The sequence below is a fragment of the Lotus japonicus genome, chromosome 4 (genome assembly GCF_012489685.1).
Source record: "Lotus japonicus ecotype B-129 chromosome 4, LjGifu_v1.2".
NCBI lineage: Eukaryota > Viridiplantae > Streptophyta > Magnoliopsida > Fabales > Fabaceae > Lotus > Lotus japonicus.
The window spans coordinates 75,490,662-75,507,805 of NC_080044.1; the positions used below are offsets into that span (position 1 = coordinate 75,490,662).

The window sequence follows — 17,144 nt, forward strand, 5'->3', positions numbered from 1 at the left end:
ACTATAGTTAAGTTATAATTTTGAGTGAGGTTTAAATTCTAGTTTTCCAAAGGGCGTTTGCCTTTTGACTGTCGGATAAATTTTGCTTTCAGTAATTTTTTATGACTTTTTTTCTAGAGCTGAAAAGCTGATCGCTAATTCACACTTAAAGTTTTAACAGTATAAGTATAACGAATGACAAAAAAAATTCAGTTGGAATGCAATTTCACTGATCCAAATCATCCAATAAAATGACGCTAAATGATAATTGAAGTATCTCCACAATCGATAGCAAAAGTAAAGTTTCGTAGTTATATATGTAACAGAGAACCAGAATAATCAACTACTCCCACTCATGGCTGGTTATGGTATGTAGACCATCTTTGATCACGCCAACGTAATTGACGACGACCACCACGATTCCTTCCCGAAGAAGAAGCATTACTCCGAGGATTACTCTGAGCAACATGTGAGGCCCGAGGCATCCTGGTTGAGGATGTTCTGGGCCCAGGACTCATCTCTCTATAATCGTCACGGGGCATTCTTGAAGATGATGTTAAATTTGTTCTCCACCTTGCTGTACGATTTGCCTCTAGATTGCGTGATGAAGATGTTAAATTTGTTCTCCACCTAGCCGTACGATTTGCTTCTAGATTACGTGATGACGATGATAAACTACTTGTCCATCTTCCTCTATGAATCCTCTCCAGTTGATGGGGTGAAGGTAAATTGGATCTCCATCTAGCAGACAGATTTTCCTGTGCATCATTTGATACCCTTCTGTCATGTAATGACACTCTTGGCCTTGAACTAGACAACAAACTAGCCATCCCGTCAGCATCTTCCCTGGGGAAACAGATGTCAAAGAACAAGGACATCAAGTCACCAAGACCCCAAATGGTCTCTACAAAACCAGAATTTGCATGGAATGAGCTAAAAATATCTTCCATCTCCCCTTCTTCTGAATCAGAACTTTCATAAATTGTGCTAAAAAGATCTTCCATGTCCCTTTCTTCTGAACCAGAACTTGCATGGATTGTGCCAAAAAGATCTTCCATGTCCCTTTCTTCTGAACCAAAACTTGCATGGATTGTGCCAAAAAGATCTTCCATGTCCCTTTCTTCTGAACCAAAACTTGCATGGATTGTGCCAAAAAGATCTTCCATGTCCCTTTCTTCTGAACCAAAACTTGCATGGATTGTGCTAAAAAGATCTTCCATGTCCCTTTCCTGTTCCATCCTTAACCAATCATACTGTCGTGACGGATCCACCTCCGACGGTCGAACATAAGGATGTTCAGACCTGGCATGCTTCCTGAGTTCTGAATATGTTCCCTGGAACACACATGTCTCAGAAGAACAGCTCCTTGGTTTAGAATTCATGTAACTTCGAGCAGCCTCTGAAACCATATACCCGTATATATCTCCCCGGCGCAAAGAGGGCAGCTAAGCTTTGGTTTCAACTCGCTCCCACGTCGAAAGGAGTTCCCGGGCTCTGATTGAACGTCCCTACCATGAGAGGCTGAGCTTGTGAGAGGAATTTCTTCCAGTATTGCGGATGAAAGATGAGAAGCAAATGACTTACAGAACTGGTCAAGGCAGTTGGAGTGCCGGTAACTGGTATTGCACATGTAGGGTCGGCAACCTCTCTCATGGGAAGAACATTTCAGAATAACTGCATTGTGAGGGTGTTCCATGCAAATAGAACACCTAGCGTCCTCCCATTCTTTCATTTCATTAACTGATCCTGAAAAATTCATAGGGTTATGTGACTCTACATTTTTGGAGTTGGAAGGGTAAGGATATGCTCGACTGGAATCAATAGATGGGGACTGTGCTCTTCTAACTTTTGGCATTTCTGAAACTTGAGATGTTGCAGCTTAAAACAAATCTACCTTTCATCAAACAACCAAAAAACATTAAGTGATGAGACTTACCAAATTGAAATTCAATAATTGAAGTGTAACATGTCAGAAACAATGAAGCAATATCTAGTAAAAAAACATTGTTTCAACTTCTTACTCACCCTAGTCTAATGATCATCATTCAAAACTTCATTCTTGACAAATCCTGACCTAAACTATGCAGCATCCCCAATGAAAAACCCAATAAAACAAAAAAAAAGCTCTTCAATTATGAAACAAGTTTCAAAATTGCAAACCTTGAAACTTGTTTGGGATTTCATTTTTGGGGGTCATGCGCGATTGACTACTATGAGTTTTTTCCTTACAGCTAATGTTATTTTTTCATCATAGCAATACATAATGAAAAATAATTGCAATGTCCAATTGTATTTAAAAATTATGAATTCTGATCAGGATTACAGATATCTACTACTAAATCAGAAGCTTCATAACTAAATTTCAGAAAATTGCAAACCTTGATGCACTTAATCACTACTAATCAGCCAGTTTCACAAGCAATTTCATATAAATCATCACAGAACACAAGAATTAAAGCAAATTGGTTATCAGAAAGCACTGAATCATGTAACGAGTAGTAGTTTACTTACGAACGCAGAATCACAGGTGACTATTTCGTTGAACAACAACGCACAGCAAAGGAAAATTAATAACAAAGAAAATTTCAGAGGGGAAAATTAGGGTTAACCTGCGAGGGGAAAAAGATTGCAGTGATGAGACGAAGATTGAGGATCAGCAATATAAAATGAAAAGCTTCCGAGGAATAATTTGATTCGATTTTAATTTAATTAGGTGCAAACCCTATCTATCTATAAGACTTCTTGTTGTAAACAACTATCTAAAATTCTAAATTCTTAACTTTGGCATTATATTGTTTTCTCATATATTCTAATTTTTTTTACATGCTATATAATTAAAAAGGCTTAGACAAAGAATGTACCGACCGACTTATTTATCCTCTTTAAAAAAAATGATTAATAAATATTTATTTATTTTATAATTTTTATTACTATGCTAGTATATTAGTAATATAAAACAACATATCATAATCGAAAACAAGAATCAACAATGTTTACTGGTAGGATAGTCTAATTAGAACTTGATGGAACAAAACTTCCTAAGTCCAAGGTTCAAATCTTATTGGTAACAGATTTTTCAAAAAGAATAAACAATGTTTAAGGTGATGACGATATGAACCAATGAAACCAATGGTTAACCAGTTAGACGGAACCCAAGTGAGAAGCCTCGAACATCGTGCTGTCTTCCCCATGAGGTTGGGCGGAGTAGATTGTGAGGGGGACGCAGGAAGGGAGGGGGAGAAGTAGATCAGGTAGAGCACTTGTCACCGTCATGAAGCACAGGATGATAAGCATGCGTTGTATGTGAAAGACATATCAGAGGAATACCAGTTAGAGAAAAATGATCATAAGATCACGACAATGGAGAAATTTGTAAAGAAGTGACTCCAAGTATTAAGTGAGAAGCTCAAGCTCATGCAGACCTTGAATACTCACTTTTATAATAATATCTTCATTTTGAATAGTAGTTGTTTTACAAACTGATCCTAATAAACAAGGAACAAATAGCGGATGCTTCGAATAACCACATGTTTATGTCGCTTTTCCTTAAAAGCCAAATAACTTGTTATTGCTGTGTCTCATCCTTGTGCCAATCACTGATAACAAGAGTACACAAAGTCATTGCTAATCAGTCATACAAGTTTCGAATAGATCACAGATTGATCAAATCCTAAGAATCCTATATGATATGGCCAAATACACTGTTCAAAGCAATATAAACCTTAGAAACACAGTACACCCTTGAAAAGTTTGAAGAGAAAAAAAAACTAAACATCCAAATAGGAAAAAGAAAGATAAAAGTGAGTATCAACAAAATAAGTGTTCAATGCGCAGACTAGCTTGTAGATGTTTTCTTGAAATCAATCTTGTCAACCTTAACCTCGCCATCAATAAGTTCATATACATAAACTACGACACGGAGGGCATCAATGTCCATAAGAACAAAACTTGGGTTGACATCATAAGTCATGCTGCTGTAGGCACCTGTTGCAGAGCCTGGATTTATAACCACGCCACCCTCGTGTTTGTATGCTGTAAACTGATGGGTGTGACCTGTGATAAGGATATCTACACCAAGTTGCCTCTGTAGCATTGCCAGTGAGTCGAGGTCACCCCATGGAATAACCTTCACAATCATTAAGAACTCATAAGCATCATATCACAATACATAGTAGGCACATTTTCAGTCTCTTCTACACAGAACCAATAACAGATTCCTAAAAAAATTCAACCACTGACCGACTGGAAAAAGTTGCAGCTAGAACAAAATAAAATAAAACAGATGTTGATAGTGCTCCAACTATTATTATCACTGTTATGATTACCAGAGCATGAGCTCCTCTGGAGACTCTCTCAATCAACAATTAGAAAACTTCCTTCAAGACCATCACACCTATCCCCACCATCCCTAAAATGTTGCTGGCCTAACTAACTTGGCCATGTCAGCAGATCCCCATAAAAGACAAAAACACCTCCTCAATGCTTAGCCCACTTTCTGGAATATACTTATATACCTTCCACATGGATGACTTACTCGGGCTCAGCCCTAATAACTGATTGCGACCAAATCCCTCTAGGTCATTCAGCCCAAGGTTTTCTATCAGATGTAAACTGCATCTGTTAGTAAAAATATAAAGAAACAGAAGATGAGAAAGCAATTGAACCTATACAAGTGCAACCTAAAGAACAAAATCATTCATCTCAGATTGAAGCAGCAAGGTAATCTACGCAACAGAAATTATTTCTAACGTGACTGTTTACTTGTTGCCAGAGGTTGAAAGTCTGTTGCACCCAATGACACACTACTCATGCTAATCCGTTTAGGCGCTTTCGATACGAAAAGTAAACATGCTCTTCATATTACTACCCCAATCCACAAACTTCTTACAGTTGCCTAAAATCATATATTTTTGATCAAGAAACCCAAAGTGCAGCCCCCTATCACTACCGAGAAAATCTTAAACTGTTAATATCTAGAAGTGAAATGGGGAAAATAATATCTGAGTCAAAAAAAAAAATATCAGACCTGATGACCATGGCATAGTCCCAGCTTAAATTGGCCAATGGTTAGTGTCTTAGTCTCCGGATATTTTGTCTCTTCATCATACTCACCACGAGTTATATGCAAGTCTGGGCAAAGAGTCCTTAAGTAGTCATGGACTTCCTGAACATAAATGACGTAAAAGTTAACTTACAAATTTTATCATTAAAAGCTCATCTATTTCCATATACGAATAAAAAAATACCATATAAAGAATATAGAACCATAACAAATGTACTAAATTATTTTGGTGGATGCAAATGGATAATTGATGCAATGCAAAGGGGGATAATAACACATGAACAAAAGTAGTGCCATACTGCCATAGTAATATGACAGTACACATGCTACCAAAGGCAGATTTATAGAACATATAATCATTATTCAACCCTTTTGTGGTCATAAATAATACAGTATCATTGAACTTAATTCTTAAGAGAGGTGGTCAAAAAGAAAAGAGACTTGGCTTGCCCTGCGGAAATGGTGGACAATGAATGTTATACAAAAATCAAGAAGCATACTACCAGGCCCCAAATGGCTTCGCCACTAGCCGCAAGCCTTCCATACAGCAGCCTACAAGTACCCAACTTTACTAGTTGTCCATCTTTCATCTACTTTCTACCGAAGTAAGGTCAGACAATGACAAAGACATTGAACACAACATAGATAATGGGAAAGAACGAAATTGGATGTGTCCTACAACTATATGTTGAAGTTCACGCTCAGACTGTATGAGTTAAACATTCCTAACGAGCTCAAATCCTACAACTACAAGATTTTAAGCGAAAAATAATTCCTTCTTTGCAGCAAACGACATATGATTCATACAAGGTTATAATGGTATCATCTGATCCATGTATCCAACAGGGAAAAGGCTTTGGTTAATGGTTGTTAATGTTTTTTTCGGTGAGCCCAGGGTATCGACCGCCGACAGTAGTGACTAATCTCTTTGTCGCAGGTGCTTGCATTAAGCGGTAAACGACTGGTCACAAAAAAAATGAGCTTTATACCCCTGTCCCTTGTCATCTCATAATATAGAATTTGAAAAATAGAAAGTTGAGGCAATTCTATTCTAACCTAGCATGGGAACAGACAATCAGAATCATAAATACTAATTTCGAAAGATAAACATACTTTGATACATAAATTTCCAGTACAAATGATGTGCTGGATCTTGCCAGGGACAAGCATGGATTTGAACTTTGCAGGAAGATCAGGTGCCCTGTGGGGTATGTGCAAATCCCCTAGTGCCAAGACCAGAACCATCTTCAACAATTGAAAACTGACAGTTGACTTTTGGGATCTGCACAAACAAAATACTGCCCATAAACACAAAGAACAGTGACAAATTGCTATAACAATTAATTCAACATAATGCGTATAGACAAATATATAACACATGATATGCAGATCAACGAGGAAAAATACGAAATGGATTAGCGTTACCTGAGTTGATCGATTAACAGACAAGTGGGATATAGACGATGTTTGAATCAAAAAGCAACGTTGCAGCGGAATTTGACTTTCGAAATTTGGGGATTAGGGTTCAATCGGTTTGGTGGTTGGTTGTTACGGAGGGTTCCGGCGCGGGGACGGTAGGGTTCTGTCACGGTGGTGACAGCTGGTGGTGGAGGAGGGGAACCAGAATAAAATGGGTTGTGATCGTGGAAGGCTAAGAGAGAGGAGAATACAAAAGGGTATTTTTGGAATCTTAGTTTTTACAACCGGTCACCTATACCTCCTATTATAAGTTAGGACCCAATGTCATCTTTATGGGCCGTTAAGACCCTAAACCCCAAGAGTTTTTTTTGGAAAAACGTGAATTTTTTTCCATGAAACATTTTTTGTTAACTTGTGGGCCAGACTTTACTTTCTTTCTCTGTTTTGTTCTTTGTTTTAGAGAAAAATTCCCGTTCGTTTTTCTCAAGTTATAGTTTTTTTTTTAACGTAGCAACCTTTAAATTAAACCAAAGCGGGATGGAAGCCAAAAGATCTGCCTGTAACATGCTATAGGCGTTCCGAGCCATATAATCAGCACAATTATTTCCTTGTCTACGGACAAAGGATAAATCAACAAAGTCAAATAAGCCAAGAAAACTCATACAATCCTGAATAACTGAAAAGTTGTTAGAAATAGTTACCAAATGAAATCTCAAGTGGTAAGAGATAGGGGAGGTCCAGGGATCAATCTCCAGACTCTAGGGATTAATCTATGGTCTCTTACGTGGGTGCGTTATGAATAATAATATAAAATTATTCATGTATGACTTTGATATAGCCATAACAAAAAAAAAATTAACGCAATATTAATAAAAAAATTATGACGTTTTTCTGTATATTAGAAAGATAAATTGCATCCTCTAATAATTGAACTCTATACCTCTCTCACTTAACCAATATGTCATCTAATTCTTACTACTTGAGTTATCATTTGGATTGTTTGGTTGGAGGAGAACGGATGGGAGGGGAGGGGAGGGGAGGGATTTTTAAAATCTGATTTTGTTTGGTTCAAACTTTAGGAGGGGAGGGGAGGGAAATGGAGGGGAGCAAAATCCCTCCAACCTCAATTTTTTGTTCCCCCCAAAAGTGGGGGAATTAGGAGGGGAAATAAATTTCAGACAAAAATAACCCTACACAAATCTAAAAATTACAATTTTTAATTTTTTATCCTGGGTTTCCCTTCTTTTATTTACTTCCTTCTTCATACCAACTGCCAGCCCCTCTCTCTGCAACCGCCTCTTTTGCATGGTCTGGCGGTGTTTCGCCTCTGTAGTGTGCCGGTTTTGGTGTTCTTATTTGGTTTCCGACTCTGGAAGATTCGTGGCTCTGTTCGCCCTTATTTTGGGTGGAAAAATTGGTTCAGCTTTGCTTAAAATTGGGTCTGTTTTTTGCGTTCTTAATCGAGGCTCTGTTTCTTTGACGATTTGGAGTTTCTTTCCTGACGTGGTCGAGTTTCTGATTGCCCTTGATTTGGTTGTAATTTCCGACTCTGTTCTTTGGCGATTTGGGACTCTGCCATTCTGTTTTTGTCTTAAAATTGGGTCTGTTACGTTTCTGTTTGCTTTGATTATATTGTAATGGCATTGTAATTCAAGTAAATATTTTTATTGGGTATAAAAGTAATTTAAATTATATAATCTCTTCCCTCCCCTTATGAACAAAATAAAAATAAGTTATTTTCTCTCCCCTTCCCTCCCATGAACCAAACATAATAAGTATTAAAATCTCTCCCCTCTCTTCCCCTCCCCTCCATTAAAATCCCTCCCCTCCCCTCCCTTCCTTTGAACAAAACAGTATGTTAAGGATCATTTTGGGATAATAAACTATGACTTAAACTCATCATCATATAAAATAAATGTTTATACAAAATTACAAGTGTTGAGAGAGTTATATATTCACCACTTTTTAAAACGCCACTAGTTAAATTTGAATAGAAAGATTCACCATCACCCTCACCCGGACCAGTCAATTATATTGCAGAGAAAAAAAATGGTTACCATGCAATGCAACAACTCGTATAGATTTTCTTTATATATTGAATGAATAGTGGCACTGGCACATATCATGACCGACAATACGCGGCGTAGAACAGTTACCATGTAATGCAACAACTCACAACGACTACACAATGTACAAGGAGTGGTTTTGGGAGTTTGTATTACTTTTCTATACTATAAATAAACAGCTGCATTTAAGATGGTCTTGAAGTGGTGGTTGCATACTTGCATTGATATCATCATTTTCACATTTGTTCATGACTTCATGCCATGGTACAAAGTGTTCTTATGGTAAAGGTAGGAAACCAAGCTAAAGTCAAAATAACTCCCCTAGATCAGCCTACAATACCAAAGTGAGTATCTCTTCCTTTTGCTTAGTGCTTAATTAGTCCCCTTTTATTATATGTTGTTACCATTCACACCATTTAATGAGTTCCAAATCTTTCTTTCATTAATCATTAAACTAATGAAATTCAGTAGAAATCTCGCGTTGTCGGTTGATATTCATGAAGAAGAGACACTTTCTTCCAATTCTTAAGTGATGTTACTGAAATCAGACAATATGGTCTGTCACTGTACAAGATGCCGCAATAATCATTAAGATAATTATATTCAATAGAAATCTCGCAATGTCGGTTGGCTGAAGAAGACACTCTCTTCCAATTCTTGAGTGATGTCACTGAAATCAAAAAAATGTGGTCGGTCACCTTACAGAAATGCCCCACAACCATTAAAAGCTCTATATGGAATAGGGATATGACCAAAAAGCCCTTATAATGGATAATGAAATTTGTTGTTTAATTCAAATTCTCAAGATGGTGAAAAGTCTAGATTCATCATGTTATTGGCTGACCATGATGACCACTCATAGAACTTTTTAAGTTATATAATCAACCTAACTCAGCTATTTCCTTCCCTTAAAAGTCGATGAAGTCAATCTGGTCTCATAGGTATGATATGCTAGCTAGCTTGGATTCTCTCCAGCTATACAAAAATGACTCATGATATCTTAAATTAACAATTTGCTTTTTCAGTTTCTCAATCTTGGTCAATTATGTATAAATCAATGATTAAAAATTTTCTCTATAGAGCTTGGAGAAGAATGTGGAATCCGAGTTCATAGTTTAGTCTAAGCCAAGATTCTCTAAGACTAAGTAATAACAACTTGAATGGTGACTAATTTTCTTTTCTAAATTAATAATACTGGCTTGAATAAAACTTCTCAGTGTCAATTAACATCTGAAGGTTGTAGAGATTTTTTTCAACTAAGAGTAATGATTCATGGGGTCATTTAGAACTTGATTAGAGAGACCTTTTGTGGAAAACAGGATAAGACACTTGAAGTCCAAACATGTCTCTCAACTGCATTTCAATAAATGTGGATTGGATTTAAATTTCAGTGAAAGCAGAATAATATATTTGAATCCAGGAACCTGAAGTAACTTTTTAGTTCAGTAATCAAGTTCAATGGTGGAAGATAAAATGTTTCCTTTATATTGGGGGGCATATAGACCCTAAAATAATGTTACAACTTTCATCCTATAATATACATGTCAGAACAGACATGAGTGTAAAAAGAATGCCTATGTGATAATTAATGGAAAGAATAACAAAATTTCATATTTTTGTTACCTATTCACAGAAAAGAATGAAACAATGGGGAAATCCTATTAATTCATGCCATATGAATAACTGGTATCACTGATGATCCTCTGATCAAAGGGGAGAATTCTGATCTTGAACTGAAATCACCTCTTTGGAACATGCTTTGATTTTCAAGCTGTGGTTCAGTTTTTGTGTCCCCATATAAAATAGCTAGAGTTGAAGCACTAGAGGCCAATCCAGTGGTGCTTCTAGGAGCAAAGGCTGATTTAGTTCGGGATCCGCTTCTCGGAGACAGATTAACTTGCTCCAAAGCTCGGAACTGAAGCTCACAAGGGTAGTCCCTCACACACCCGATTCGCGGACCGGCTCCAGTGGTCCACTTGCAAGACAACTGCTTTCCCAGTTGGTATGATTTCATTTCTTTGTGCGAGTTGATTCTTTTGAGTATTGACTCCTGCGGAATGATTTCTATGCCACTATCATCACCGTCTTCATCAGAAAAGTTTTCCTTCGCAATTGTGAGATCTGACTCTGGTACAAATTCTTGTGCTGTTTCTTGCACAAAACCTCTACTCTCATTTTCTAGTCCTTCAAACACTTGGCCCCTTTTTGGTATTTCAAGATTTGGAAATTCTCTTCTAAACATCTTGAATGGACTTGTGCTAGGCTCTACCGATGAAGAATCCTCCTCAGTTTCCATCACATTGGCCCTCTCTGGAACTGAATATTGGACAATAGCCTCTTCAGTCTCCAAGTCATTGATGTTCTCAGGGTAGTCCTCTTCGGACGAGTGGCTTCTAAGATGACCAAGGCGACTCAGTGAACAGAATTCATCAACATCATCAACCGGAGCCATCTGAGTACAAGCAAAATAAATTTCATCAAAACATGCTCCTTCACATCATGTAATAACAGATCAAAACCAGAAAATAATGCAAAGCCTGTATTTTTTAAGTTGTGAATACCTTGACATCTGAAAGGCTCACTTTGTTCTCCTGGAGGAATGCAATAAATTCCTTGAAATTTTCTTCGGTCGGACGATAATGACCACTGTGAGGCCAAACTGCCTGTTGAAAAGAAACAACAAAATTATTGTTAACTAAGCACATAACATGCATAATCAGTCACTCTGGTAATAAGAATACAGCAAAAGGGAAAGAAAATCACGAGCCTTCTGCCAGATTTATACCTTCAAGACACCATTTTCAATCACGAGTCGGCCAGCAGAAGATGTAGCTCCTCCAGCCAAGAAGCTAGAGTGCTGAAATGAACCTTTTGTCTTCTTGCCAACATACAGTGTCTTAGATGTGCTAAGAACAAAAATCCACTTGGCATGTGCATCTTCATCACCGGTGTGAAGGAGCTCCCCTGACTGCTTGTAGAAGAACTTTCCATCCTCCACAACAACTTCATAGGCCAACCTTTCCATCTGGTAGAAAGAAAAATGAAAACATTTAATAAAAATTCAAATCAAAGGTAGCTTAGTACATGTTTGGAAATTCTTCTACAATTGATTCTAAAGCCAAAATCGATTATGGGAAGAAGCTTCTATGAGTAACTTCCATCTGTAAGAATTGATTCTTAGAAAAGGGAAGCCGATTCAAACATGTTTTTATGTAAATATGTCTACAAGAATGATAATCACATAAGTGGAAGAACCTTACCGGACCGAGATATTTAATGCATTGTACTTGAAGTTTCGAGCGAGAGCACTTCTCAAGATTTACCTCCCTCCCTTCTCCTATATCTAGCCTGAAATTTCAAGGAAGAAGCTTAATCAATTTCAAACTCTTGTGATTCAAGATCTATATAAATACAGTAACATAAGTTGAAACCCAGAAACATGATTTACAAAGAATGTTACCAGTAGAAGAAGGGTTCTCTGCTCTGACACTGAAGCCATTTATCATAATAAAAGTGTAGATTATGTCCATAGCGGTGGCGCGGGTCAATCTATATCACAGGTAAGAACATCTCAGTAAGTCACAATTGAAGAATGACCAACAAATCAATTTATAAGTCACAAAGAACTAGTGAAATCATGTTTGACTAACCGCTTCAAGCCAGTGCTGCAGAGCAAGCTTTTGAGCTTTGTCATCTTTTGATAAACCTTTTCCAACCTGCAATGACAAAGACAAGTTTAATTCAGTTACGAAAAGCTTGAAAATTTGATTATCACAATTGCCATTTCAAACAATAGAATAAATAAAACTCCAAAACCATGACAAAAGTACCTTAGCAGCTCTAGTTCTAGCTCTAGACCAACGTGAAATGGCGGTTTCATGTTTCTGAATGTCAAAGAAAGATATAGAACTGCGCTTGAGTTCAGCGAAATCTAAGAGCTTCCACCTATTTACAAAATTAAAGATTAAAAAGATGTTAGAAACATAAAAATGTAATGTAAAGAAGGTAAGAGGTTCTCAAGGCAATAAAAAAGTACCAGCTTTGTTCAACAAGAATTGCACAATCAGCTAGCTTTCGTCTTGTGCGAAAGCTCTTGTATACTTTTTGCAATTTAAGTGCAGCAATGTGTTTGGGGCTGTTTGGATTCAAAAGTGCTGATTGGATTGTTTCCACTTGACACTCTGCCTCCATTTCTTTGCTGTTGCAAATCTTTGAGATAGGCATGTTTTTCTCTTTGTCAAATGAGAGGGTTCTGGTTGAGATCATGTTCTCCAAATCTTTTGATTTGAAGCTCACAGATGTCTCTATTGTCATCTTTCCAGAACCTAGAGATTTAAGGATGGTAGGTTCTAAATCTTGATCTTTGAAACTAACTGACCGTAGCGGAGTTCTGATCTCATCATTGCCAAAGTTAATGGATTTTACAATTACTGAGTCTAAGTCATCTTCCACATCACTGTAATTCACAAATGGGCATGAAAGGGAAAAGGAAATCCCCATATGACAACAAAACCAATCTGCTGAAGCTTGTGCAAGACCTGTTCCTGAAAATTGGAAAATCAATTTGAGTACAAGATAAACATTGATTGCATCAGTTTATTAATGCTATGAACATTGCTATGAAATGCAAATTAAGAGCATGCTTGTTCACCTCACAACCACATAAATCCATATGAGAAAGTAACAAATTTTGGAAATTTAGAAATGCAAAAAGAATCAATATATGTTACTAGAAAATGAAAAAGAAATCTCAATAAATCACCACGGATCCGCAAACCCCATTAACAAAAGCTTCCATTTTTAGCCAAACAAATAAAATTTAAGAAAAGTGAAGCATAACACCAAGGGAACACCATTTCATTCTATTAAAACAGGTTCCAAAAAGAACCAACAATCTTCCAAATCAAATATCTGAGATTAACCCAGTTAAGGACAAGCAAAGATCTTTATCAAAAAATGAATATTGGCATTCAATGCAGAAATGGGAAATTTTCTTCCATGATAACAAACCATCATTGAAGTAGATTGTTAAAGAATAAAAGGAAAATTTAGAGCAACAAAGTGATATGAGGGGGGAAGAAGGGTACCTCAAGATTCAAAGAAAACCAAAAGCCAAGGAATAAGATAAGAATCTGTAGTGGATATTCAACTTGGATGAGGATGAAGTAAGATATAATGATGTAATCTTTTGAAATGGTAATGCTGGGAAATTGAAGTAGCTAGCTAGCTTGAAGTTGTAAAGGATGGTAATGAAGGAATGAATGAATGAATGAATGGGATCCTTGATTCCTTAGTAATTTATACATATATATATATACATGATATGAGACGGTAGAGGGTGAAGAGAGAGAAAGTGGGGTAGACAGTGTGGACGAGGTAGGAAACTAGAGAGAGAAAGAAACAGTGTTTCCAACCACGTGGTGGCGACAAGTAAACTCACATTTTCTATTTTACTTTTTCTGAAATTCTTTTCTTTTTTAGAAAGACTGTGATTTCTTATTTTGTTTTGCCAGCAGATCCCTGCATATATATATTAGGTAGATTCGTTTGTCCCCAAAAGTAATGTAAAGAAGATGATAATACACATTGAAAAATAAATAACTTCTTTTCACACATTGAGAAATTTTGACTATCTTGTTAAACAGTGTGGCTTATAAGAATCAAATTCTCAATTCACTTTGAATCACTTTGGTGAGCTTTTATTGAGTAACTTAGATCATCGAATGAGATATAAAAAATATCCCTTTTTTTTAGAAAAGCTTACTTATATTTTCTTTCCCCTTATATTTCAAAATATACATTTTCCTCCCTTTAGAGATTAATATATATTAAAATTTAGAACCAATGTCATTATTAACTAATTTTGAACACTTTAATATTGAAATTTTATCTTTTACAAATAAAATGAAATTTTAAATACTTAATTATTGACTTCTTAATTTCATTGAATTATTTATTTCATCACCAATATTTAAAGCTGAATGAAAGACAAACACAACATATTCTGAACCGTCACGACTCACAAGAACACCCATGTCTCTTGTCTATCTATGTCTCTCTACACTAATTTAGCTCTAACCACATCGGTTAGTTTAATATATGTTTGTTAGTTTCAAAAAATATATATGTTTGTTGGTTATTGTCTTATTAATACGTTAATTAGTACTATATATACTATAATCAGTATATCCACTTTCATTTTGGCCATTTTGATCTTTGCTACATAAGAAAGTGTATTTTGTGATTTGACTTAATGTATTTTTTCGTTTTCACATATGACCAAACCTCCCAAGAAATTGTTCACATTTTTTCTGGGAAACAGTCCTTTCCTAGGTAGCCTTTTGTTTCTTCTCTTATACGGGGGGTCATTTTCATGACAAAGTCTCGAAGTAAACTCCAATTTTTCATCCAAGTGAGAATGAGATTGACTTTATCAGAATAAATCAACCATTCCGTCAGAGCTTAAGTCATCTCAGATAATTCTCCTAACTCAGTCTATGTTAGCTTAACCATCAAGCTTTTGAATATAATTATTCCAAAACTAACCAATAAATTAAAGTATGTATCTAATTGAATTTGTGACATGAACCTTGCTGATTTGGTAGTGACTAATGGATGACGAAAAGTGTTTCAATTTTTTTTATTTTTGAGATACTCATTAAGGTACCTCCAAAACTATGGTTAATTTGATTATATATATGTTTTTTCGGATGTGAAAGCCAACAGAAACTTCCTAATTAATGTTTTCAGGATGTCCCACGGCAACTAGACTTGAACTTGCATTATTGGCTAATAACAACAAAAAGTGGCTCTTAAATGCATGGCATATATATTTAGTGTAAGAGAAAATATTTAAATGTACAAAACATCTTATATTTGGGGGTGGAAGATAAATTTTTTAAATCTTACGCTCATCGGTCACCTGCAGATTATAAATAAAATGAAGAAGTGTCACATTTCACTACAAGAAATTTCAAAATTTATTATCAATCTAAACGTTGATGACAGGGCCGGCTCAAGGGTAAAGCCACCCAAGTAAGGGTTTTAGGCCTCCAATTTTTTTTTACTAAGTAAAAAAGGCCCCCAAAAATAAAGTTTGATATAGTCTTAATTTAGGTAATAAAGTCTCACTTTAAAATTTGCTTTATGTTTTAGTGTTGGGTCGGCCGGGTCGATGATAATTTTTAGAGTAAAATACACTCACCTCCCTCAAGGTTTGTGAGAATAACACTTAACTCCATTTTTATCCAAAATATACACTCCACCCCAATAATAATCTCATAATTACACTTAGCTCAATTCTTCTCTGAAATCTTCACTCCACCTCACCCCTTTAACATCATCCAAAAGATGCTAACGGAATATTCCTTTAACTCTTGAGGGGGGTGAGTGTATTTTACTCTAATTTTTAGCATTTAAGCTAATGCAAAGTGTTAAGTGAAAGCTTAATTACATTTAAGTCCAACGTCGGATGGACTGATGGTACTATAAGCCACCAGCCAACTTAGCGTTCGCCCAATGTCAATTAGTGGTGATTCATCACTGCCAACACTAATTTTGTTATGACCGCGATGTTGAGTTGAACTCAGCCGACCCATTTGGTAGGTCCACGACTTAGTGTCGACTCTCTCTCCCTTGTCACCCTCGGTCACACCCTCCTTCCCCTTACATCACCAGTTCCACGGCAACGCAACCCCGTTCTGCCACTAGTGTCGAAGCACTGCACTCAATCATGATGACACATCGCTCTCTGTTGTGCCGACACGCCACCTACCACCTACGTACCACCACTGCATCCATTGCCCTTGTATCGTGTATCTTTTGTCATGGCATCCATCTTTTGCTGTGACTTAGCATATGTACTCCACAAGTAACTAAATTTAAGTCTGAGTTTAGGGGGGAGGGTTAGGGGTGGTGGTGTGGAGAACGTAAGGATTAAATTGAAGGTGAAAGATCAATTTCATTAAATTTTTGACTAAATGATTTAAGGGGATAGATTAACGTGGCTGATTTTTAGACATTCAAATATTATTTTAAACCATTTTTTATCTTCCAAAGATAAAATCATGAGCACTCACAACTTTCACCAGATTAACTATTTACTAGCTTTGCTTATACTTATGTTTTATGACTACAAATTTCCTGGTGAGAATGATTAACGCGCAACCCAAAAACCAGACACATGTTATTATAATAATTGTATATAATTGTATGTAAGCGTACGGTGTCGGGAAGTGCTATACAGCATAAGCATGTATATAAATAAATATAATTAAACTAAACTTCTTTATCTATTTTTCTTCTTGTTTATTATTACAGAAATTGAAAATGACTACTTTAGGTGGTAATTAAGGAAACATCGGTTGGAATCTGCTGGTGTGTGTTTCATCTTTCGGTCATTTAATTAATTTTAAATAACATTTCAAATTCAGAAGACTTATAAATAATGGATTAACAAGGCCAAAAGGATCTTTCGTTTCATACAAGAGATTATATTGGAGGGTGTTGACCCAGTTTGTTAATTGATCATTTAGTGGTAGATTAGTTTATTTTCATTAAATAAGGTTTTTAATTATTTTATTTTGTCTTTGAACCGGGTGTGGTACGTTCAACCCATT

The 17,144-nt window shown here is 36.3% G+C and overlaps 2 protein-coding genes and 1 pseudogene across 2 annotated transcripts; all 3 read right to left on the reverse strand.

The window, feature by feature from the left end:
- Positions 1-187: 187 nt before the first annotated feature.
- On the reverse strand, positions 188-2,741 carry LOC130713810 (uncharacterized; annotated as a pseudogene).
- A 778-nt stretch (positions 2,742-3,519) lies between these two features.
- On the reverse strand, positions 3,520-6,724 carry LOC130714224 (vacuolar protein sorting-associated protein 29). Its single transcript, XM_057564120.1, has 4 exons — positions 6,467-6,724; positions 6,155-6,323; positions 5,006-5,143; positions 3,520-4,105 (listed from the first exon to the last, which is right to left on the reverse strand). The coding sequence occupies exons 2-4, from the start codon at positions 6,284-6,286 to the stop codon at positions 3,815-3,817; spliced, it is 561 nt and encodes a 186-aa protein (XP_057420103.1). The 5' UTR covers positions 6,287-6,323; positions 6,467-6,724; the 3' UTR covers positions 3,520-3,814.
- Positions 6,725-9,988: 3,264 nt separating this feature from the next.
- Positions 9,989-13,816, reverse strand: LOC130714641 (IQ domain-containing protein IQM2-like). The gene is made up of 9 exons (XM_057564562.1): positions 13,614-13,816; positions 12,563-13,070; positions 12,357-12,471; positions 12,177-12,242; positions 11,987-12,075; positions 11,787-11,874; positions 11,312-11,551; positions 11,088-11,189; positions 9,989-10,978 (listed from the first exon to the last, which is right to left on the reverse strand). Exons 2-9 carry the CDS (start codon positions 13,024-13,026, stop codon positions 10,193-10,195), a joined length of 1,950 nt encoding a protein of 649 aa, XP_057420545.1. The 5' UTR covers positions 13,027-13,070; positions 13,614-13,816; the 3' UTR covers positions 9,989-10,192.
- Positions 13,817-17,144: the final 3,328 nt, after the last annotated feature.